The following is a 24,452-nucleotide window of genomic DNA, read 5'->3' as shown; positions in this document are numbered from 1 at the left end:
ATATACCAAGATAAGATCAAAATGGGTCCATGATTTAGGCATATAGAATGAGATAATAAATAGATTAGAGAAACAGAAAATAGTCTACCTCTCAGACCTGTGGAGGAGGAGAGAATTTATGACCAGAGGAGGACTAGAGATCATTATTGATCACAAAATAGAAGATTTTGATTATGTCAAACTAAAAAGTTTCGGTACAAACAATACTAATGCAAACAAGATTAGAAGGGAAGTAACACATTGGGAAAATATTTTTAAAGTTAAAGGTTCTGACAAAGGTCTCATTTCCAAAATATATAGAGAACATACCCTAATTTATAAGAAATCAAACCATTCTCTAATTGATAAATGGTCAAAGGATATGAACAGACAATTCTCAGATGATGAAATTGAAACTATATCCACTCATATGAAAGAGTGTTCCAAATCACTACTGATCAGAGAAATGCAAATTAAGACAACTCTGAGATACCACTACACACCTGTCAGATTGGCTAAGATGACAGGAACAAATAATAATGAATGTTGGAGGGGATGTGGGAAAACTGGGACACTGATACATGGTTGGTGGAGTTGTGAAAGAATCCAATCATTCTGGAGAGCAATTTGGAACTATGCCCAAAAAGTTATCAAACTGTGCATACCCTTTGACCCAGCATTGCTGCTATTGGGCTTATATCCCCAAGAAATACTAAACAGCGGAAAGGGACCTGTACATGCCAAAATGTTAATGTGCAACAAGAAAATGGTATTTACACACATATATTGTATCTAGGTTATATTGTAACACATGTAAAATGTATGGGATTGCCTGTCATTGGGGAGGAGGGAGTAGAGGGAGGGAGGGAATAATTTGGAAAAATGAATACAAGGGATAATATTATAAAAAAATTACTCATGCATATATACTGAGGGGGAAAATTGTAAATAAAAAATGATTATTTATGAGTTATTTTAAGATTTTCAAAATTATTTACATATATGCCAAAGGAGAATGGGGGGCATAAATAGAAATATTATGGTAGAAATGACTGGATTTAAATACTTATTGGTTCTGGTAGTGATGAAAACAAGGAGAAACATTAGGGTATGCTTAATAGGAATGTTTAAAAGAGAGGAATTTTTTAAGATAATTGATTAATTTTGAATATATTGAATTTAAAATATCTACAGTATATCCAGTTCAAAATTTTAATTGACAGTTGCTTGCATGATACTGACACTTGAGAGAGTGATTAGGATTAAACAACAATATCTGGGAGTTATTTGTATAGAATGATTATTAAAACCAATAAAATAACTAAGTGAAATAGTATGGAAGAATAGGAGAAAAGGGTTCTATTCGAGTCTTGGAGAATTCTCACAATTGGCTGATATGACCTGGAGAAAAATCCAGGAATGGAGAAAGAAGAATGCTCAGATTGGTAGAAGTACCAGCACAATAGTGTCATAAAAAGGCAGGAGAGAAAAAAATCAAGAGGAAAGGTTGATTAACATCATCAAGTCAAAGAGTTTGAATAGTTATATTGCTTATATTACCATATTGTTTTTGAGAAAGAGACTTCAACCTTTCCATCCGTCTCTGGGATCTGTCTGTGATAAAATCCCCAAATCGTTGTCATATTCATTTGACTTTTGGTTATTGGCATATTCTGTTAGTATATCTAATTGTAATTTTATGACAGTCACTTCTATTTCTGTGAATTTGAATGTTTTCAACGCGAAAAAAGATGATGGAAAGAGATATTTAAGCTTCCTTTTAGTCTAAAATTTCTTGATTCCATCTGTATGATAGCTTTTTTTTTTTTTGCAACACTGAAAACAAAATCTCAAAATACATAATAGAATCATCTATACATATTATAAATAAAAAAAGTCAGAGAAAAGTAGTCAACCAAAAGGATAAATTTAGGGGCTGAACCTGTGGCTTAATCAATATGAGGAATTCCCAAGTAAGGAAATTCCTTTTAACAACGCAGATAATCAATTTACAGTCTTAGGCCATTGTGAAAGTGCTGAGAAATTAAATGTCTTGTATTGAGGTACATAGCAAGAATGGGTCAGATTAGAGGTTTGAAGCAAGTTTTTCCTGAGTCAAACTCAGAACTCAAATTTCAATACACCATACCATATTGTTTCCCCAAGAGGAAAAAAAAAAAAGAGTATCCTAGTGGTGAAGAAAAGGAGTGGAAGACTTTCTATGGTGGGCAAAAATGTAGGAGAATACTCCATAGTAGTTAGGAGAGGAAATGGACAGCAAACTTCATAATGGTATAGAGTATAAATTAATTTCTACAAGGGTAGGGAATTAAAGCTTCTTTGTTGTTCTTGGTAGAGGGCAAAAGCCAATCTAAGCCATTGCATATTAGCATTATCACTGTAATGGTAAAGAATGGGTACCTACCTATAAGTCAGGTTAATATAGAACTGGAATTTTAAGATTTTATTTTTATTGTTCCATTTTCATTAACTATAATGATCACTGAATTATAGATTTAGAAATTATATCCAAAATCATCTAGTCCAATTCAACAGAAACAAGAAGTGTTTTTATAAATTATTTTCTAGCTTTTGCCTGAAGATATCTGATAGAAAATATTTATCTCTAGAGGCAGCCTATTCCTCTTTGAGTATCTGTAATTGTTTGTAAATTTGCAGAGGATTTTTGGTTTTGTTTGCTTTTTGCTTCTACCAAGTCTAAATCTGTCCTTTATTACTTTTATCCATTGTTCCTAGTTTATCTTTCCAGGGCCAAGATGAATAAATACAATCCCTATTTCAAGTTGACAGATCTCCAAACATTTGAAGATAGCTATTGTTTTCCAAGATTATCTACACTTAAAGATCTATACCATCCTGGTTGCCCTCCTTACTATATCGCCTAGCTTATCCATGTCCTTCCTAGAATGTGATGTTCAGCTCTTCAGAGCACAAGAAGATGATTTCTTCCTTATTCCCAAATGCTTACTTCCCTTAATTGATCTTAAGACTGAAATTAATTTTTTTTCAGTCATATAGCACTCTAAGGTCACAATGAACTTGCAGTCTACTAGATCTCTCTGATTAAGCTTTCCTCATTTTGTTTACTTGTGAAATTTATATCTTGATATAAATGTAACATATGTATTGTGATTAAATTTCATTATACTTGATTTATCCTATTCTTCTACATAAAATCTTCAGGAATGATGACTCTGCTTTCTCAACTGTTGGTGCTTTTTCCAATTTTGCTTTGTATCATCTACCATTTTTATAAAGATATCATCATATATGTGATATTTGTGCAAGGTTATGTTTATATTTGATGTGATATCATGGATTATGGGTAATAATTGGAGCACTTTACTAGTCTAAGCAGCCCATAAGGGTTCATATCCTTCCTGGTGTAGGTCTGAAGAAAGACAGATCATCACTTTACCAATTGCCATGAGGGAAGCATAATATGTTTTCTCTACCAGGTGAAACTATATTTAAATTATCTAAACCAAATCATTTAAACTAACTATATTTTCATCTGTTTATCTGGACAGTTGGTTTCTTCTCAACATTTTATGCATGAGTTTTTCTATGGGCTATAGCATGCCTACTGTCTACCAAAGAGTGATTAGCCTGACATTTCTTAGACTATTTCTCCACTTTCAGGGGTTTCCCCTGTCACAATCAACCATGGTTTTTTCAGTATTGATTATGGATAAGACAATGGATTAAGTCTACAAATTATTGGACATATATAAGAAAATATCAATGACTCTACTTCCTATCTTGACTCTTGGAGACTTCTCTGCCCCCAATATTGATTATTCATAGGAAATCAACTTTTCTGTGAATGCATGGTTTATATAGAAGAATTTAAAAAAATGATAAACAAATGGCAGTGTTCCATTTCTGGTTAATTCCTCCTGCTTAATATATCACTTTATTGGAAGTACCTCAGAAATGGTCTCATGACCTACTTCCAAAGGCTTACAGAAGAAATTAAAGAAGATATTCTGTGTAGGATTTGTCTCTTGGCATAAGAGCTTATAGTATAAGTAATGGAAAATATGTAGAATAACTAGAGGGTCCCTGAGAGGTGGGATCATCTTCTGAATTTTTCACCACTCATGAATGTATTAAGAAATTGAGCTGGTTAGCTATGTGGTCCAGACATGTTTCTTCATAGACTGGTTATAGGCTCTCTTATATGCTGGTCTAATTCAACTATTCTGTGGTAAGTAAGGTACTGGTTTTCACTAATAGCAATGCAGATATCAGCAGATTCTCAAAAGGTTACAAATTTTTACTCAAATTTTCATGGTTTCCCCAGTCTTTGTGCCTAAATGAATACTAGGGAGATTTTGTGGGAAAATATTCTAGGATGCTAACCTAAGTCCCCACTCACCTAATTATCAATAGCTTAAAGAGACTACTATTTCAGAATTGGGGATCAACTATGATTCATTGCACTCTGAACTTTTCTTCCTCTTTACTAATTACATGGTATTGCTCAAGTAAACTAACCTGCCCTGCTTTGTGATTCTACAATAAGAGCTGTCATCACCCACTAAAATGCTAGCTCCTTGAGGGTAGGAAATATCTTGCTTACTTAAATTTCTATCCTCTGTTCTTAGCTCAGTCCCTGGCACATAAATTCTTAACAAATACTCTATCTAATCCAAGTATTTGTTCAATTCAAATTGTCAAATTTAAGTCATTTATTGGCTTGAGATGTTTATTCTGCTTTCTTTAATGTATTATGTCTGTCTTATAATTTTCATGAGAATTAAATCTTTCATGTCCTAATATTTTAACTATATCTATCACCTATAGTGCCTTGCATATAGCAAATTAATGAATATTTGAATTGTACTGAACAAGTAGGAATATTTTTTAAAAGATTTCATCAGAATTCTTCTTGTCTTTTTTTTTTTTTTCATTTCACAAGTCAACAACTTATAAAGTTCTCCATGCTACTGTTTAAATCTTGCAAAGTGATTTTTGTTTTGTTTTTCCTTTCTCCTATTCACCACACCCCCTGCTGGCTCCTGGATAGCATTCATTTTATCTTATTAAAAATACCAATAAAAAGCGAATTATAGCTGTTTTGAATAGAATTTACCAAACTGATTTTAATACAAAAGGCAATGAAGGGCACAAACACTAGATATTAACTTACAAAATGAAATGATTCCTTTAAATTGGATCTCCCTTACCAAATTATTTATTTTCGGAAAAACACAAAGTAGAGAAATGGTTTTAATTTATCAAGCTGCACCCAAAGTTGTGAATAGCAAAAATTCCATATTCAGACTACATTCTGATTTTCTTAAAGACCTCTTACTTGCATCTGGAAAAGCACACATTTATTTTGTTCCTGATTAATTCTATTTAACATCCTGGATGATAGTATGATGGTTTTGGAATATAAATATGACTGCAGAAGATTCTTTTTCTCAGGTGCTTGATCATTACCAATTTTATGTAGGTTCAAATGTGAAAAAAATATCTCATTTTGAAGCACACAGTTATGAAAAAATGTCTCCTTTCTAAAATGCTATAGATCTATCTATAGAGTTAAGTCTTTAAATATATATTATCTGGTATTTGATGCTAATAGTTTCATATGTTTTCAACTGGTGTTTTCAACTCAATTGAAAGCCATTTGAAGATAGATGTCATTTCTTTGAGCTCTTCCTCCAGTGTTAAGCCCAGTATCTGCACTGAATAAATATTTGTTGGTTGGCTTTTTGATAATACATCAGTATAAGTTACATTCAGGCAGCAGAATATTTACTTCTCCTAGGGGAACTTCAGTAACCTTTGTCTTAATTTTGGATTCAGGATCACACAAACATATCAAGAAAAGGGTCAAACAAATCTTGTGCCTAATGGGACAAATCTAATTTCATTATACTTATGCTGGAACTATATGCCTATGGAGTATATAGCCTAAATCCAACCAAACTGAAATCTCTTACACTAACTCAAACTAAACCTCTTATAGGTCCCTCAATACTGCTTTGAAGGTAAACTTGAAAATACATAGATGATAGGTCATTAATAGGAATCTGTTATTTGACTTAGTAAGTTCTTAAAAATTAGACTATATGAAAAAATGTATACAAATACTTTAAAGGTAAGGAAATATGGAGAGATAGATAGATAGGTGGATAGATAGAGTGAAATACCCAAATCATTGCCAAAAACCAAACAAACAAACAAACAAACAAATCCAAACCTGTAATTTTTTATTTGATTGTATTTAACAGATATAGTTAAATTTTCCATTCAGACAAAAACTGCATTCTGAGAATGATGAAATGAATATGTTTTCTCTTTCTCAGAAATATTTATTTCACAAAAAAAGAGGGGAAATTGAACTCAGTGAATCTTTTGATTAGGTTATACAAATTTGACTCTATTTCTCTGTTCTTTTTTTCAAAATTGATTGAGAATTTGGTGATAATATATATTTAGTTAGTTTTCTTCCATATCAGTTTATTTTAAATCAGTGATATTTGATACCATGTTTTATTTCTCCATTTGATTACTTCCACTTCTGTTCTAGCTGCACTGATTTTTTTGTGTGCAAAGTTTTTGTTTTTTTTTTTTTCTTTCAATTTCACATAATCAACATTATATGGTTTTGTGATTATCTCTATCCTTATTACTTATTTGTTATACTCCAATTCTAGGCTAGATTCCTTACTTGATGACATTATTCAGCAGAACTTTTAAATACATATAAAAATGTTTTAAAATGGAATAATTATAGTTTGCTTTAGTATTTTCAAATAAACTTGTTTCCATTTTTAATAATTAAGGCATCTATAAATTTTCTAAATCTTATTCTGTCCCCACAAGGGGGAGGTAGACTTAATTTCATATGGAAGATGGATGTCTGTGATGTATCAATAATTGTTTGTTTATTAGAAGAACTGTTTCTGGGTTTTAGTCTAGTCTTCCTCCATGCCAATGATTCTTAATTGTTCCCACAGTGGCAAAATCCTTTAGTTGAGACAAACCTTTTAAAGATATCCTGTCATAAAATGTTTTTCATTATACATATACCAACAACAATGTAAAAATATTAAATTATTAAAAAAAACTATGTTTCAGGATTTTTCAGAACAGTTTAGAAACATTGTTATATGAAATTAAAATATAAATGGATAGACTTAAAAGATAAAAAGTTACAAAATATTAATCTTACTAAGGCAGTTATGTATATTCGTACATATATATGCATGGGTGTATGCAGTTAGATATATGTGTACTTACATGTATGAGCATCTAGGTAGAATAGTGGATAGAGTGCTGAATCTGGAATCAGGAAGACATCTTCATGAGTTCAAATCAGGTCTCAGATGCTTAATAAGCATGTTACTCTAGGAAAGTCACTTAATCCTGTTTCTTATCTATAAAAGGAATTGGAGAAGAAAATGGCAAACCACTATACTATTTCTGGAAAGGAAACCCCAAAATGGGATTACAAAGCATCAGACACAAGTGGAAATGACTGAACAAAAACTGCAACACTGATCTTACTATTTAACCTTATAGTTGAAAATGAACTTTCACCTTTTAATGCTATGAAAGAATAAACTGATCTCTCTCTCTCTACAGTGATGGTATGCATACATACATTTTATATATACATTTTGCATTTAGTTTTGTCTTATAATGTGGGGGGCAGCTAGATGGCTCAGTGGATAGAGTAACAACCTTGAATTCAGGAGGACCCAAGTTCAAATCTGGTCTCAGACAATTTACACTTCCTAGCTGTGTGAGCCTGGGCAAGTCACTTAACCCCAGCCTCAGAGGGAAAAAACAAAATCTTATAATGTGTTCTTCTCTAATTGTTAAGCCTATGTTATTCATGCTTCTCATCAAAAAAATTTATCATATTGAAACTACCAAATACTGGGTACTTGTAGCAGGAGTTCAACAATCATTTGTTAGTTGATTATGTTCCTATCATGGTCATAAATTATAGGATTTAGGGGATGGTTTTTGAAACCACTGATATGACCTTTCTCATTCAGGAGAAAAGTGAGTGTAGTTAATGTTATTAATGCCATATTAGAGGCCCATATTATCTCTTGTGACATTAAATATTTTAGGTACCCATAAGTAATAATGCATAAACATTCGTTCTCCTCTACTGTAAATTGCTCACAGTAAAACATAGGCTCCTGCAGGGCATAAAATCAGTTTGAAACATTGTATTTTCTCAAAGTCAAGCAAATGTTTCTCATTTAGGAGGCATTTAATTCTAGATATAGTTGATAGAAGGAGTCAACAAAGTAACCTCTTAAGGGAGCATATAATAAGGCAAAAAGTCAGTGGTTAATTGTATATTAAATATTTTTGGGGCTTAGTCATGATATTTGTTTATGAGTATTTATGTGTGTGTGTGTTCTTGTCTAAACAAACCATAACATGCATCTGTGTCAAATTTTTTTTTTAATTTAAAATGAGGAAAATAACTGGTTTCTGTTTGCTTCCAAAAGGTGTTGCCAAGATTAATGAGAAGAATTATTTACTGGTTATCCTGGGGCTACAAATAGAGTTCTTGAATTAAAAATAACAAGAAAACAGAAAGAAAGCAAGGCTTCCATTATAATATTGCAAAGGTGGATTTATCAGGTCAGGTTAGAATATGAAATACTTTCATTAGGTAAATATAATTCTAATTGAAAATTTAGTTTAAGTTTTTAAGTTTAAGAGTGATTTAAAATCTTCTACTCATAAAATTACCTGCAAAATGCCCCAAAAAGATGGCATTGTTTCTACTATTGTCTATGAGAACAGTTGTTTATTCCTTCACTCCATTCATAGCCTAAATATTCATATGGAAATGTTAATAAATTTTAAATAAATATAAGCTATTGTTCTGAGAATAAGTGGGTTTGAAAAAGGAAAATACAACTATATAAGGACATTCATATGAAGACCCATTTCTTTGCTGTACATTAGTTTATATATGCACATTTATATATGGTTTTAAAATATTTAGTAATTACTTGAAGATCACTTATGGTTCTGGGACTAAAAATATGATTTCCTGATTGCCCCTTCAAATTTAAGAGGGCTTTTCACTGTTACTGTTAGAATCATTTAAAACTATTCTGCTTGAAAAGCAAGCTTATTTTTATCATTATTTTTTTTAATTGTCACATTGTAAACTATTTTCTTTTGAGAAATGCAGTGAGACAGAATAGAGAAAGCATTGGAAGTTAGCTTCCCGTTATCAACAATTTCCTCATCAGCAAAAGGCAGATTTGGGACAGATGATTTCTGACATTTTATAGTTTATTCTAGCAGGATTTTAAAGCATCAGATGGTTTAATGTATATATGTTTCCACAAAAATCCAGCAGCCTAAATAGTGTATTTGATTTTGAAAATCAATTTCTTGGTAAGGTACTGACACTCATTCATAACTAATATGGACCTATGGAATTTATCTCCCCTCCACTAAAACTGAATCACTAGTGACTTTCTATACTTCACTATAGCACTGTCAGTTCGTGGGAATAACATAGAAATATTAAAGTTTAAATCTCAAGAATTCTTCAGTTGATGATCCTACTTGAAGAATACATCACAGTTTACTAATGATTGAATAGCTGACATTTATGCAAAACACAACTAGTATATGTACCTACAGAGTCTACAATGATAAATTTGACATCTGAATATTGTTTTCTGAGGAAAGGATTGAAAAAAAATCACCCCTAATTCTGATTCTAAGCCAGAATGGAAAAGTAAGTATAGTGCTTTATGTTGTTAGGGGTAGCACATTTCCTTAAAATCAAAATAAGTTCAATTATGATAAAGCCTCAGACATTCTGTGTATAGCTTAGAAGCTGAAAGCTGGACCACATTTTCTAATTTGGAGCATTTGACATAAATTAAAGGATTTTCCCCCTGTTTTTGCCTTTGTGGTAAAACCCTCAGATCCAAGCTTGCCAAACTGTTATCAATCTGCTCTTCTCTCTTCAACAGACACTGATTTACCCCTGGGAAACAACTAGTGGCAGTAGCCTCTGAACTAGACTGTTAAAGCATCACACCTTATCAAAAGAATTAGGAGTGCTCAAAACCAAGTAATATACTGGACAATAAGAAAAGAGATATAAATGAAGGAAGAAATATTATAAAATACAGGGGGGGATGTATAAGGATGGGGAGTTGGATGGGGAGGTGGGAAGTAGAGGCGTGAGAAAGGATGGAGATTAAAAATCAAAGGAGATTAAAACAACAACAACAAACAACAACAACATATTTTCAACCTGCCAATATCAGTTTCCTTTTCCGTAGGAGAAAAATTAATGAGATTGACAAATTGAAATTTTTCACACGCACTCCCAATCCCAATTAATATCTTAAACAAAACCTTTTTCTATTGGAAGTCTTTCCTTAACTGCTCCGTCTCTCTCCTTTCTCCACTCTTAAAAATCCCTCACTCTGCCACGCTTTGTTTTAAAATATACGTTACTTCTGAGACAGAGAGAGCAGAGACAGAGAGACAGAGAGAGAACAGAGACAGAGAGAGAACAGAGACAGAGAGGACCGGAGAATGAATCCTGTTCTCTTTTCTCCCCTGGCTTTCCAAGTAGCTTATATGCAAGGCTTCAACTCCTCTGCTGCGGTGGCAGCTGCGGCGGCGGATGCTGCTGCTGCTGCTGCTAGCTGAGCTGCTTCCATCTCCACGGGTACCGCCAATGTTTCAGTAACTGACGCTGCCTCAGTCAGTGCCGTTGCTACTGTCTCTTGATGCTGCCGCTGCCCCTGCCCTGCCCCTGCCCCTGCCGCTGCCGCTGCCACTGCCACTACCTCTGCCTATACTACTGCCGTTTACCAGGCAAGGCCTGCCTTGTGGGGCAAAGACCCGCCCAGTCAACCTTCTTATAGGCGATATAGGGGCGGGTCTCCAGCACTAGGAGGCGGTGCAGCGCCACCCTACTTGCCTATAAGGAGCAGTACACCGCCCGAGTGCTGATTCCAGCCCTCCTAGCAAGGAGGTGGATATCAGTGCCTGCACATCTCGCCAGCGCTTGTTGCTGCAGTTCAGTTGGGGTTTGCACCTTTAAGGAGTGGGGGAAGAGGAAGAAGAGGAAGAAGGACGAACAGCAGTTGCAGCAGAAGCAGCAGAAGCCCGAGGAGGAGGGCAAGGAGGAGGAGGAGGAGGAGGAGGAAGAAGAGGAGGAGGAGGGGGAGAGGCAAGACCCCCAGTGACCATTTTGGTCTTGTGTGGCTGGGCTCGGGATGGAGTGAACAAGCTAGTGACTGGAAGAGGGGGGGGGGGGTCGGGGTGGGTGGGGGGAACACCGTGCAGAGAGGCTAGAGAGAAAAAAGGAGTCTCTACTGGTCCTTGCGAAATTCGGGATTAAATTGGGAAAGACCGCTTGAGGGAAATGGATTCTGTACCCTCACTGGCCAGCGTTTTGACTTTACTATTCTCCGTCTTGTGGCACATAGGATCTACAGCTACAAACTGTAAGTAGCCAGGGTCGGGAGATTGAGCTGGGAGATGGGGAAAAACTGGCATTAGGACGGACAGTTAGTCACCTTCTGTGTATATCTTAATTTTGCTTCTCTTAACTACGGTTTGAGAGGGAAGCTGTCAATAGGTGTGGATCTCTTACTCAATTCCTTCTAAAAGTTATCTTGTTTAGATTCATCAGCTTTGCCAGGTCCTTCGTCTTTAAATCCTAAAATTTTTAAATCCTAAAGTTTTAAGAAAACTGAAGGTCTTTGCTCTTAACCTGCAGCTAAGACTACCCTCCTAGTTTTTTTTTTTTTGTTTGTTTGTTTGTTTGTTTTTGGTTTTTTGGTTTTGTTTTATTTTTTTTTCCCTCGCTGGGTACCTTTCTTCTGACCTGGCTTCTCCAGAGAACAGAGCTTGGCTCAGACTGTATGACACTTGGGGTTGCTAGCATTAGAGAGATTCTCTGAGCCACCTCTCGCAGTGACAGTGGCTGATTTCTGAATGCAGTTCAGATTTGCAGTATGCTCAGAGCACCTACAATATATGGCTTTTGAAAAAAAAATTCCATCACCCCCACCACAGGCAGAGACTCCTTTTGGGGTCTCTAACACACACGGTACGACTCTTTAACAATGATTTGATTACATGCCTCATAGGAGAGACATAGGATACGTGAGCTGCACAATCAATGGCTAGCCCCATTTTGAAGGTAGAAATTTGACACACACCCCCCATATTTGTGACAGAATATTCATGATCAGTGAGCAAATGTACATGCCAGAAAAAAAAAAAAAAAAAGGCTAACCTCATCAATACAGAATGTTTGGTGTAATGGCAATGAGGGTTGGACACCCAGAAATCCCAACACTTGCACTGTGCTTGTTGTATATTTAAAGAACTAGTTCATCAAATTTGAATGAATTATCAGTCCCTTCAGAAGCTGGAGACCAACTACTTAGCTCCCTCATCAGGCAGGGGAAAAATGGAGTTCAAATACTCTAGAATCCCTGAGTATTTATAGAACACAATTAAGCATCTCTGAGGTTTCAGGAGATGATGCTACAGTATTTTCCAAAGTTTTCGCACCTTGTTCTCCAATGTTTGGGCAGGGTTTCTTATAATGGCAAGGTTGTAATGATGCATGTTGAAATGAGTGGAAGGATATTACTTTCAAAATAACTCCTTCCTCTCCTACTGCCCTTGGTGCAGTAGGGCACCAATTATAGATGTATCTCTGACAAGACCCACATTTAGAAAGAACAGAACTAGACATATTTTAAATAACTGAGATAACCACAGACAGCACCAATACTTTCATCACTAGTCAAAAGTTCAGAACATTAGAAATCCACAAAGCTTATTCACAAGCCCTTATAAAAATTTTATTGAAATTTGCAAGCTAAGAAGAAATTGATAGAGGTCAGTCTAATATGAAGACTCCAGATGCCCCTGGCATGAAAATTAAGTCGGAAAATAGGTAGGGAATAGATAGCATCTGCTGAAGATTTGCCTAGGTTTATTATTATTATTATTATTATTGTAATTATTATTATTAATGAAATTGATCCCATGGATCAGAAGCTCTTCTGACTAAAATTGGTGTGAGGAAGTTAAGTATTAGGTAGTTTTGCTATCTCTTAAAACACTAGAGGTCAGTATTGTCTTAATGATGCAAAAGTGTAGTGTCAAAAGTAGCTGAATTTTCCATATTTCATGTTCTCTCTCCCCCCCCTCCCCGCCCCCCATGAAGAAACTGACTACTTTGATGCAGGATCAAAGTAGAAATGAGGGAAGAGAATGTTTTCAAAAAGTTATTCCAATGATAACAGATGATTTATAGGGGAGAGTTTTTAATAGAAATGAAGTAGAAGAATGTATTTTCTTTAAATTATTTGAATTATAAATCATATGTTTTAATAATGTGCATAAATGTTAACTGGCATGGATTCAAAACCAAAGCTTTTCATGACTAATGCAGCAATAAAGTCAATTTCAAACATTTAAAAGAAAACTTTGCAATAAATGAGTTTTACTATTTCATCAGTGATAGTATAATTTCTGTTTCCAATCAGCATTTCTATTTAAAACACACATACAGATTCCTAAACATTTTTGAATGAGAATTATGGCATAATGATAAATCTCCTTATTGTAGTGTAAAATGTTCATTCATTCAGTGAGAAATAAGTTTCTAGCAATAAATTAGTCCTGAATATATTTGTCCTGGTTCTCAGTAGTTGTATTGTACAGCCTAAGAGAATGATGATCAATTAACCTTAATTCCTCTATAATCTGGGATTCACACAAGATCTTTTTGAAATCTATAGAGCAGAAGCTTAATATGTATTTATGTTCATTTACCACTAATATAGTTGAAGGTAACATAGAATGGTATAATTCCAGTATTGAAAAGAAACTTAGGCCAGAAATTGACCTGAAACATAAATCTTATCTGCATTGTCACCACAAAGTGGTCATATATATATTCTGCTTGAATACTTCTCGTTATGCTAAATTCAGTATCTAACAAGGTAGTTCATTATAAAGATCTTCCTTGAAAAAGAGGGAAACTGCCAAATTTGGTTTTTCACCTAGAATGAAATCAGTATAGAAAACCTATTAAATATTTTGGTAGAAAAATTTTTCCTCACATATTTGCTTTTTGCACAAGTGATATTTCAAGTCTCTTGAGATAACTTCTTTATTATGAATTATTTTGTCTAGAGTCATCATAACTGATAAAAAGAATCGTCATTTGTATAAATGCTATCTTTGTGTTTATATGCCTATACTTACAAAACCTCTATTTAAAACTCAAGGCAAAATGCAAATGTGACCATTCTTTCCTATTCATGGATTTTATAAGTTTGTAACTAAGAAAAATTCAAATAGTTCACATTGAACTAGAAACCTATATCAACGATATATTTGGAAACATTTTCAGAGATCATAATAAAAATTCTTAAAATAATTTCAATTTTCATGATGTTAAAACAGTTATAATAGTTTGAATTATCCCTAAGGATAATTTCCTAAATGTACATATGTACATTTCCATTGTAATTTCCCAATGTAAATGGAAAATAATTTTACTAATAATTCTAAATCTGTGACACCATAGCGAAAATTTGTGATTATTTGGCTAAAGCCAAAGAAAAGCCAAAGTTTAAAAAACTAGAGTTGTGAACTTATGCCACAATTGATCTGTAAGACTATGATCTGGTTATACAAAATCTTTGTGCTTCATCCATTCAGATACAAAATAGAATTTCATTAATTCTCTAAGAACAGTAGGTAATGACATAATTATGAAAGACAATTTTAAATGTTACTTTCTATAGAAATACCATCTATTGTTACAATTACATCTAATTTAGCAAATGCAAAGAAAGTGAATGGTAACAAGAAGAATGTTATAATTGGATTGGTTCTAGTCATAAATGTCAATAATTGAAGTAATTTACCTGATTATTATCTTTAATTTGTCTTAATCTTCTGAAAATTTAAGACTGTTTGTTTACATGTATTGAAGTATATTTAATGACAGAGAGAAAGCAGATGCTACAAAAGCACCTACCCTTGTCTTTTGGAAGAAGAAAGAATTCCACTTCAGATATTTTGGAGAAACCAATGTGAAACACAGTTTTGAACCTTAAAGTATAGAAATCCAAAAGACTTCTGAACAGCAATCATTATTGGAAAATAAAAACAAAATTCTTAAGGAATAATAAAAAGATCATTTGAGCTCTCACTTTCTTCATACATCTTCACAAGACATTTAAAGATCAACATAAATGAAAGAAGTCATTGAGTGAATATCTAAATTAATTTGAAATAGTTGTTTCCCATGGTGAGATAGGCTTAAATGGCTATACAAGTATAAACTTCTACTTACATTCCAACAGAAAAAACTGCTCAAAATGCAAACAATTATTGCACAGTTAAGAATTAAGAGAACATAAATATCTATAGATATAAATTTAAAAGATTTAGTATTCCTGTCCTTTTGAAGAATAATCCACTAATCTTCTTTGGTTCATAATTCTATGACTGTGTAATTACACACACACATAAACACACCCCAATATATCTGTATGTACACAGACATATAAACATATACATACATATATACATGAATGTATTTGTGTGTATATATACATATATGCATATATTTGTACATACACACATTCTTTCACTGTACTTTTCATTTGGCTATACCCAATATCCAAATTCATTTTATAAAAACATCAGTCTAACTAAATTGTGATGTCATGATATAAGTTTTGTTCCATTTAGTTCTTGTCTAAAAAGGTTATTTGATGGAAGGGCTTCATTATTACATAAGTATAAAATTATCCCACCAACTGCTCCTCAGGTCTGGAGTTAGCAGGAGAATCCAGTGTTGATATTTAAAATGAAGAATGGCATTGCATCATGGATGGAGGAAAACAAACAAAATAAATGCATTTTGAGTCAAGAAGATTTGAATTTAAATTCTCTTTGTAAAATTAGCTTTGTGTGGGACTTTGGGCATGTCACTTTCCCTTCCTAAATATCAATTTATTTTTTCTGACATAAGATGAGAGTAGTGACCTTGTTATATAAGATTTCTTCCAACTACAGGCTCATTTAAATTTAGATTCTATCCTTTGGATATTAGTCCTAATGGTTTCCATTTGACAACTGATTCTAAGGAAAAGAACCTACATTTCCAATTGTTTTTATAAGTAAAGGTCCCTATGGTTCTGCTGGAGACAGAAAGGTTTATTTAATAACAGTTACTATTTGTAATGGCCCTAAGAGTACTGTTATCAGTTATTGATAACTATGTTTATGTAGTATAAAGACCAATAAACTTAGAATTAGAAATCTGGGATACATCAATTATCATCCATATGATCCTAAACATCACTTATCTTCAGTGTCCCCATATGTAAATTATTCATAAAAATTCTTCCTAAACCAACTTTGTTTGATCATTGTTTTGTAGAAGGGTCATGCAAATGTGGTATTCTGTTGTATTTTTATCATCACATACTATATTTGAAATATAAAAGAACACAAGTACAACTATATCTATCTATATCTATATCCATAGAAATTAACAATTGCTTATGGAATAGTCATGCCAAAAATCTGTTTTCACAATTTTCCTCTTGTGAGACACAGTAGACTTCTTATTTATGTGATAAAAGACCATTTGCTACTAAAAGAGAAATCCTTTTCCACTAATAGACCTCAGTGCCAAGTTTGAGCTAATTTTATTAACTTGCTTTATGAAATTTTAATGAGCATTTACTATGTAGCCTAAAAAATATAGTGGAACTTTGCTAGAAACTTAGTTTGTTATGCTGTCCTAGTCAGTGTGAGCTAGCACTTTTTTAAAAGCCCATACCATGGGGCTTAGTTAGCAACATCTCCTAAGAACCTTATTTTGAAATAATCCAAATCATGAACCCCAGAGATAAAGCAGAGAGCTTCAGCATCCATTTTAAAACATTTCTGAAATACTACTCAGTTCTGTATGCAGTTCTGTATGTAAATGGACAGGTTTTTTTTGGCCATGCTCAAAGTTCAATGGGATCTATCATTACATAGTATAAAGTAGAATACAGCAGTCTGATTCCTCAAGATGGAGTAAGATACAAATTCCTGAGCTCACTGAAGGTAACACTATGTGTTTTAAATGTTTCTATGGCTCCCTCCATTCATTTTGACAAATGAGAGCTATAGATGTGAGTAAAGATGCTCTGTTTTATGAAATGAAGCTCTTCTCTGGGAATTCCACACTACTGTATTCTTAGTGCAGTATATTTCATATTTGCATGACACTGTATAGCATATGCTGTCTAGATTTATCATTCTGATGGATCCTCCATTGCCTAAGTTATGGTGGTTTTTTTGTCAGCAAAGTGAAGACTAGAAATTAAGGACTGTGTAATTAAGCTTGAACATCCCCATTCTTATGTTTTTGTTGGAAAGGTAAGTAATCCAGAGGATCATTACGAGGATATCAGGGACATCTTGATGGATATAGTAACACAAGAAACTTGGGTGACATGTTGATTTTCTATCATTGATAATTGATTTGTTGGCATCAGTTTGATGTCTATATATTTTAATTGCTTTTGTGCATATTCTTGAGGGTTGATTAATGCCATCTGCTCACTGGATCATTTGAATTGATTGAGTTTTAAGTGATGACAACCGAAATGCAGAAGCTAAAAAGAAAGTGAAAGAAAATGCCAAAACATTGTTCATGATGTACATTATTTTTAACTACCCATCCTTGGAAGAAATAAAATTCCTCAGAAAGCACTTCAAAGCAGACTTCAGTCAAAGGAAGTTTTCCTGATGAACAGATGTTATATAGATATTATTCCTAAGGCGTTATTCTCATAATACTTACACATCACACATATCTATATGTGCAGGGTGAGAGAGTATTGAATATGTGTATATATACATACATATATATATATATATATATATATATATATATATATATATATATATATATATACACATATTCAATACTCTCTCACCCTGCCTCTCTTCTTTTTCTCTCTACCTCACTCCTATCCCCATGCTCCCCTCTCCCTTGCCTTTTTCTCAGTCATAAACTTATTCATTTTGCTTGTGTTTGTCAAATGATTTCTTCTTCAGGTAATGATTATATTAATGATATGAGAATAAAAGAGGGAGATTGGAAAGCCTATTTTATTAAAATGCTGAATTTATGTGCCTACATGGAAAGATGCAATAAAATGTAATTCCTCCAGGACATTGAATTACCAGAGCTGTTCTTATTCATGGGTGGAATGGGCTACATAATGTGTTTTTTTAAATCTGAGAAAGCTTACCTTTCCCTCAAAATTTGTCTTCAACTATCTTATCTAATACAGAGTACAATTACTTGAAGTTCTATTTTGTACTAATCAATTATTATTAGAATGGGAATATCTCTAGGGAAGGAAATATAGTAACTTACCTTTAAACTAATTATCTAAGTGAAATATTAAAAATCTGGGTGTTGACTGAGGAGGGACTCCTAGTTTTCCTGAGTTTGTCAAACATATATCACATTTAATAGAAATTTACTATGCCAAAGAACTTTCTTTATAACAATCCTTTGAGCTAGCTAATGTAGATATTTCTATGGTCATTTTATGAGAGAGAAAATTGAGCCCAGATTTCCTATAAATTTCATAGTTTACAAGTATTGGAACAGGAATTTAAATTCAAATCTCCTAACTCTTAGTCCAGTGATTTTTGAACTACAATTTGCTTTGAAGGGAAAGGATAAGAAGGAAGGTGCCAAAGATTAACTCTTACATGTTTGCACTTTGTCCTGTGTTGGTGATGGTATTTTATATATTTCAATCTGAGGAAATGAAATAGGGATCTCCCATTACTAAAAGAGTTGTTCTTCCTTAAACCTCTGAAGAGTAGAGACCTCACAACAAACCATTCTCTAAGTGGAATACTGTGGTTACTTCTCCTTAGGACTTCAGTGTTTCATTTTCAAGGAAAGATGAGGTGAAGTACTATGGCCACTTCCTTTGTATAATTAAAAATTGACTGACTGCCAGAAAAATGGAGAAGCAATTTTATTTGTCCCCAAAAAGAGAATGATGATAGTCTTTAAACCTCAACTCAACTTAAAGCAATGTGTGCTGGAGTCATTCTAACATACTTGATTTCTTTGTGCCTAAAATACAGATGAGTACATCAATACTGAAGTCTGTGCTACATGGAATTGAGCACTAAATCTAGTAAAGTTTATCTCATGAATGACACCAAGGATAAGAAAATTTAAGAAAGTACCTTACTCAGAAAACCATTAAAGAAAACTACTCAAACCACTGTTAAATAGAAAAAGCAAATAGAAGAAACAAACCAAAGATGAAATGGGAAAGAAAGAGAATATTTTACCCACTTTCTTTTAATTGAAATAAATCAGGAGGCTTTTAAAAATATCCAACTAATGCTTAGAAGACACTGAATCATAGAGGGGTAGAGAAATTATAGAACTGATATAGGGATTTTTCCCCATTCCCCAATTTTGTTTTTCAATAGAGATCATAGAATCCTGACAATAGTAGGAGCGCTAGTAATCATCTTATTCTTTATTTTATAAAAGAAGAAACTAAAGTCTAGCTGACTGAAGTGAATTATTCAAGGTCATATGTCTAGTATGTGGCAGCATCAAAGGTGACATGACTCATCATACTGTGAACCCTCCCCAATTTCATCAAACTGCTTCTGTGTATTTGTGTGTGTGTGTGTGTGTGTGTGTTTTCTTCATATAATGAAGAGAATTGGGAAAAGGAAATTGTGAGATTTGATGATGAGATGGGAGGATAAATTTAAAGACATGAGGTTAAGAATATGAAATAGTTTCATAAGAATATAATAGAGGAAACTGTACCACAGATTCAAGAAATATATAGATGTATACACATATATGTACATATACATACTTCTCTAACTTTTCTCATCTTGTGTTTCTTCTGAGCTAATTCAGCTTTGCTTTGCTCATAGAGCATCACACTTTCTCTGATGACAGCATGCCATGCTGAGCAATCCTGTACATGTGTCTCCCACGTCATACAATCAATTCTAAAGTTCTGAAGAGAGATCTAGATAGTGTCCTTATATTGCTTTTTCTGACCACTTTGTGAGTGCTTGCATTGTATGAGTTTTCCATAAAGTAATTTATTTATTTATTTATTTATTTGGCAAGTGTACATTAGGCATTAGGACAATGTTACCAGCCCAACAAAATTGTGCTCTCTGCAGTAGAGTTGAAATGCTTGCCAGTTTAGTTCAAAAAGAATCTTAGTGTTTGATATCTTCAGAGTCTTCCTAAGATAATTCAAATAGAAGTGATTTGTTTATAGGGACTATTTCTGTCCAATCTACTGCAGAGCATTCAGAGCATACTGGTCTGATTAGTCACAGCCAGACACATTGTTAGCTCAACTCCAAAACAGTGATAACAGTTTGGTTTTCTTCAAGAATGAAGGACAAAAGCCAAACAACCAACCAATCAATACATGCATGCAGTCATTCCTTCCATATCAGGAGGATTATGGGTGCAGAACACCCATGATATAAAAAAATCTATGAAAAAAAATTTTTGTCTCTCCCTATCAAAGAAGTCTGAATTATTATGGTGTTAAAAGATAAAATATGTTTATACTATACAAAGTTTTATATATCTATATATAGGTAAACATATAGATATATTTATATATAAGTATATATATATATATATATATATATATATATTTATTTATTTATTTATTTATTTATATTTATGCGTTTCTGAGATTCTAAACTTTTCCTTGTTTTCTATGGCTTCCTCAAAACTCTCCAGAATTTCCCATCTATTTTTTTTTATGTCACCCTGTAATATATTGAAATCAATGTGGGGAAAGTTGTGATTGTGAAGGAACAACTGTAAATACACACATACCCATCTATCTATCTATGTACATATACATATGTATGACTGTATCTGTATGTATATATGTAGATGGCTATCTATATTTGTTGTTGTCATTCAATTGCATCTAATGCTTTACTACTCCAATAAGAGTTTTTTTGGCAAAGTTACTGAATGTTCTGACATAGCCTTCTCTAGCTCATTTTTTACAGATGAGAAAACACAGGCAAACAAGGTTAAGTGATTTGCTCAAGGGACACAGACCTGGTAAGTATGTGAGGCTGATTTAAACTTTGGCCTTTCTAAATGCAGGCCCGATATTTTTTCTACAGGGCCACTTAACCATGATTTCATTTAGCTATCTATCTATCTATCTACATATATCAATAGCTTAAGAAAGAGAAATAACTGAACTGAACTGAATAAATGAAAGGAGAAGAGCCTAGTTGACAGACACAATGGGAAGTTTTAAGAAGGGTCACATTGATCTATTTCATTTGGTTATAGACCATTGATATGTTTCCTTTCTGCAAAGGCAAGCCTAGGAGACAATTATGAGACTGGTTAAAATTGTCTTTATTTCTCCTTATTTGTCCTCTCTCATTTTATCCATAAGATATATTCTCTTTCCTGTGAAAACACTATTGGGTAAAAATCTAATAAAAGCAATTGCCTCCAATTCCTTTCATGGAGGTTAATTTTTTTTTTAATTAGTATTTTATTTTCTCCATTTACATGTAAAAACAATTTTTAATCTTTTTTGGTATTTTTTCAAAAGAAAAGTAAAACAGAAAAGGCAAAAGAAACAAAATAAATCAAAGCAAAAGAGAACATCTGCCCAACAGAATCATGTGCCCAACAGAACATTAGGGAGAATTCAAAATATATGACAACAAATTACCAGATAGAAAAAAGATACATTATTAGAAATAAAAGAAATTATAATCATGAATGTCCATTTTTTTCATTACCTTCTTGTAAATTGTTCTTTGGTTTTCTGCTGTGCAACTTATTTTCTTTGATCTTTTTTCTCCTTTCATCTGCTCCCACCTCTAAGCAAGCTACAGTAAGGAAAAGAGTTGTTTATATATACATAGGAGGATATGTACACACACACACACACACACACACACACACACACACACACACACACACACACTATATGCACATGGCTTTCATATCCCTGCTGATTATTTAAATTCTGTTCCATAACTTGCCTTGCTTTAATTTAACCTCTTCCCACTCAAGGATCCTTCCCTTACCTTTTTCCCTTACCCTTCACTTCCCCATTTGCCCATCCCTTCCCCCTTATTTCTTACTTTTCATTTTTTTATTAAAGTTTTTTTATTATTTTTCAAAGCATATGCAAGCATGGACAATTCTTCAGCATTAGCCCTTGAAAAACCTTGTGTTCCAATCCCTCCCTTCACCCATGCTCTCCCCTAGATGGCAAGTAGTCCAATATATGATAAACATAGTAGAAATATATGTTAAATCTAATGTATGCATATTATATTTATACAATTATTGTGGGGCACTAGAAAAATCAAATCAAACCAGGAAAAAAAAGAAGCAATATAAAATGCAAGCAAACAATAACAAAAAGAATGAAAATGCTATGTTGTGAACCACATTCAGTTCCCACAGTCCTCTCTCTGGGTATAGATGGCTCTCTTCATTACTGAACAATTAGAATTGGTTTGAATCCTCTCATTGTTGAAGAAAGCTATATCCATCAGAATGGCTTCTCGTTGGCATGTGTAATGATCTTTCTGGTTCTGCTCATTTCATTTAGCATCAGTTCATGTAGGCCTCTCCAAGCCTCTCTGAAATCATCCTGCTGGTCATTTCTTACAGCACAATAATATTCTATGACATTGATATACCATGATTTATTCAGTCATTCTCCAATTGATGGACATCCACTCAGTATCCAGTTTCTAGACACTTTTTGCATATGTGGGTCCCTTTCCCTCCTTTAAGATCTCTTTGAGATATAAACCCAATAGAAATACTGCTGGATCAAAGGTTATGCACAGTTTGATAACTTTTTGAGCATAGTTCCAAATTTCTCTTCAGAATGGTTGGATCCATTCACAACTCCAGGAACAATGCATAAGTGTGCCACTTTCCTCACATCCCCTCCAACTTTCATCTTTTTCTTATCTTGTCATCTTAAGCAATCTGTGAGGTGTGTAGCGGTATTTCAGAGTTATCTTAATTTGCATTTCTCTCATCAATAGTGATTTAAAGAACCTTTTCATATGACTAGAAATAGCTTCAATTTCTTCATCAGAAAATTGTCTGTTCATATATCCTTTGACCATTTGTCAATTGGAGAATGGTTTGAGTCTCTATAAATTTGAGTAAATTCTCTATATATTTTGGAAATAAGATTTTTATCAGAAACTTTGAATATAAAGATGTTTTCCCAATTTATTGTTTCCCTTCTAATCTTGTTTGCATAATCTATAGAATTGTCTATAAAAACTTTTTAACTTAATATAATCAAAATTATGTATTTTGTGATCAGTAATGATCTCCAGTTCCTCTTTGGTCACAAATTCCTTCCTCCTCCACAGAAATGAGAGGTAAATTATCCTATATTATTTTAATTTGTTTATAATATCATTCTTTATGTCTAGATCATGAACCCATTTTGATTTTATCTTGGTATATAGTGTTAGGTGTGGGTCAGTGCCTAATTTAAGCCATACTAGTTTCCAATTTTCCCAGCAGTATTTGCCAAATAGTGAATACTTATCCCAAAAGCTGGGGTCTTTGGGTTTGTCAAACACTAGATTTTTATAGTTATTCATAATATTGTCCCATGAACATTGCCTAATCTACTGGTTGACTATTCTATTTCTTAGCCAGTACCAAATGGTTGTGATGACAGCTGCTTTATAATATAATTTTAGATCTGGTACATCCAGGCCAACTTTGTTGACATTTTTTTTCATTAATTCTCTTGAAATTCTTGACATTTTGTTCTTCCAGATGAATTTTTCTGTTATTTTTTCTAGGCCAGTAAAATAGTTTTTTGGAAGATTGATTGGTATAGCACTAAATAAATGGGTTAGTTTAGGTAATATTGTCATCTTTTTTATTTTCATTGGACCTATCCAAGAGAACTTGATATTTTTTCCAATTGTTTAGATCTGACTTCATTTGTGTGGAAAGCATTTTGTAGTTTTGCTCATATAGTTACTGACTTTCCCTTGGCAGATAGATTCCCAAATATTTTATACTATTGACAGTTATTTTCAATGGAATTTCTTTTTGTATCTCTTGCTGTTGGATTTTGTTAGTGATGTATAAAAATGCTAATGATTTATGGGGATTTATTTTGTATCCTGCAACTTTTCTAAAGCTGTGGATTATTTCTAATAGTTTTTAGTAGAATCTCTGGGGTGCTCTAAGTATAACATCATATCATCTGCAAAGAATGACAATTTGATTTCCTCATTTCCTGCTCTAATTTCTTGAATCTCTTTCTCATCTCTTATTGCCAAAGCTAGCATTA

At 33.3% G+C, this 24,452-nt stretch overlaps 1 protein-coding gene across 3 annotated transcripts in view; it reads left to right on the top strand.

Moving 5' to 3' along the window:
- The first annotated feature begins 10,984 nt into the window (after positions 1-10,984).
- The window catches only part of CNTNAP5 (contactin associated protein family member 5), a 949,942-nt gene continuing 936,474 nt past the window's right edge, over positions 10,985-24,452 (top strand). For all 3 annotated transcript variants that reach the window (XM_074301761.1, XM_074301760.1, XM_074301762.1), the window contains exon 1: positions 10,985-11,483. In XM_074301761.1, coding sequence (XP_074157862.1) covers positions 11,402-11,483 — 82 coding nt within the window. In that variant the 5' untranslated portion in view covers positions 10,985-11,401. The remainder of the gene's footprint in view (positions 11,484-24,452) is intronic.

This window comes from Sminthopsis crassicaudata, chromosome 3 (assembly GCF_048593235.1).
Source record: "Sminthopsis crassicaudata isolate SCR6 chromosome 3, ASM4859323v1, whole genome shotgun sequence".
NCBI lineage: Eukaryota > Metazoa > Chordata > Mammalia > Dasyuromorphia > Dasyuridae > Sminthopsis > Sminthopsis crassicaudata.
The sequence above is the reverse complement of the archived record's forward strand: the minus strand, read 5'-3'. Positions and strand labels throughout refer to the sequence as shown.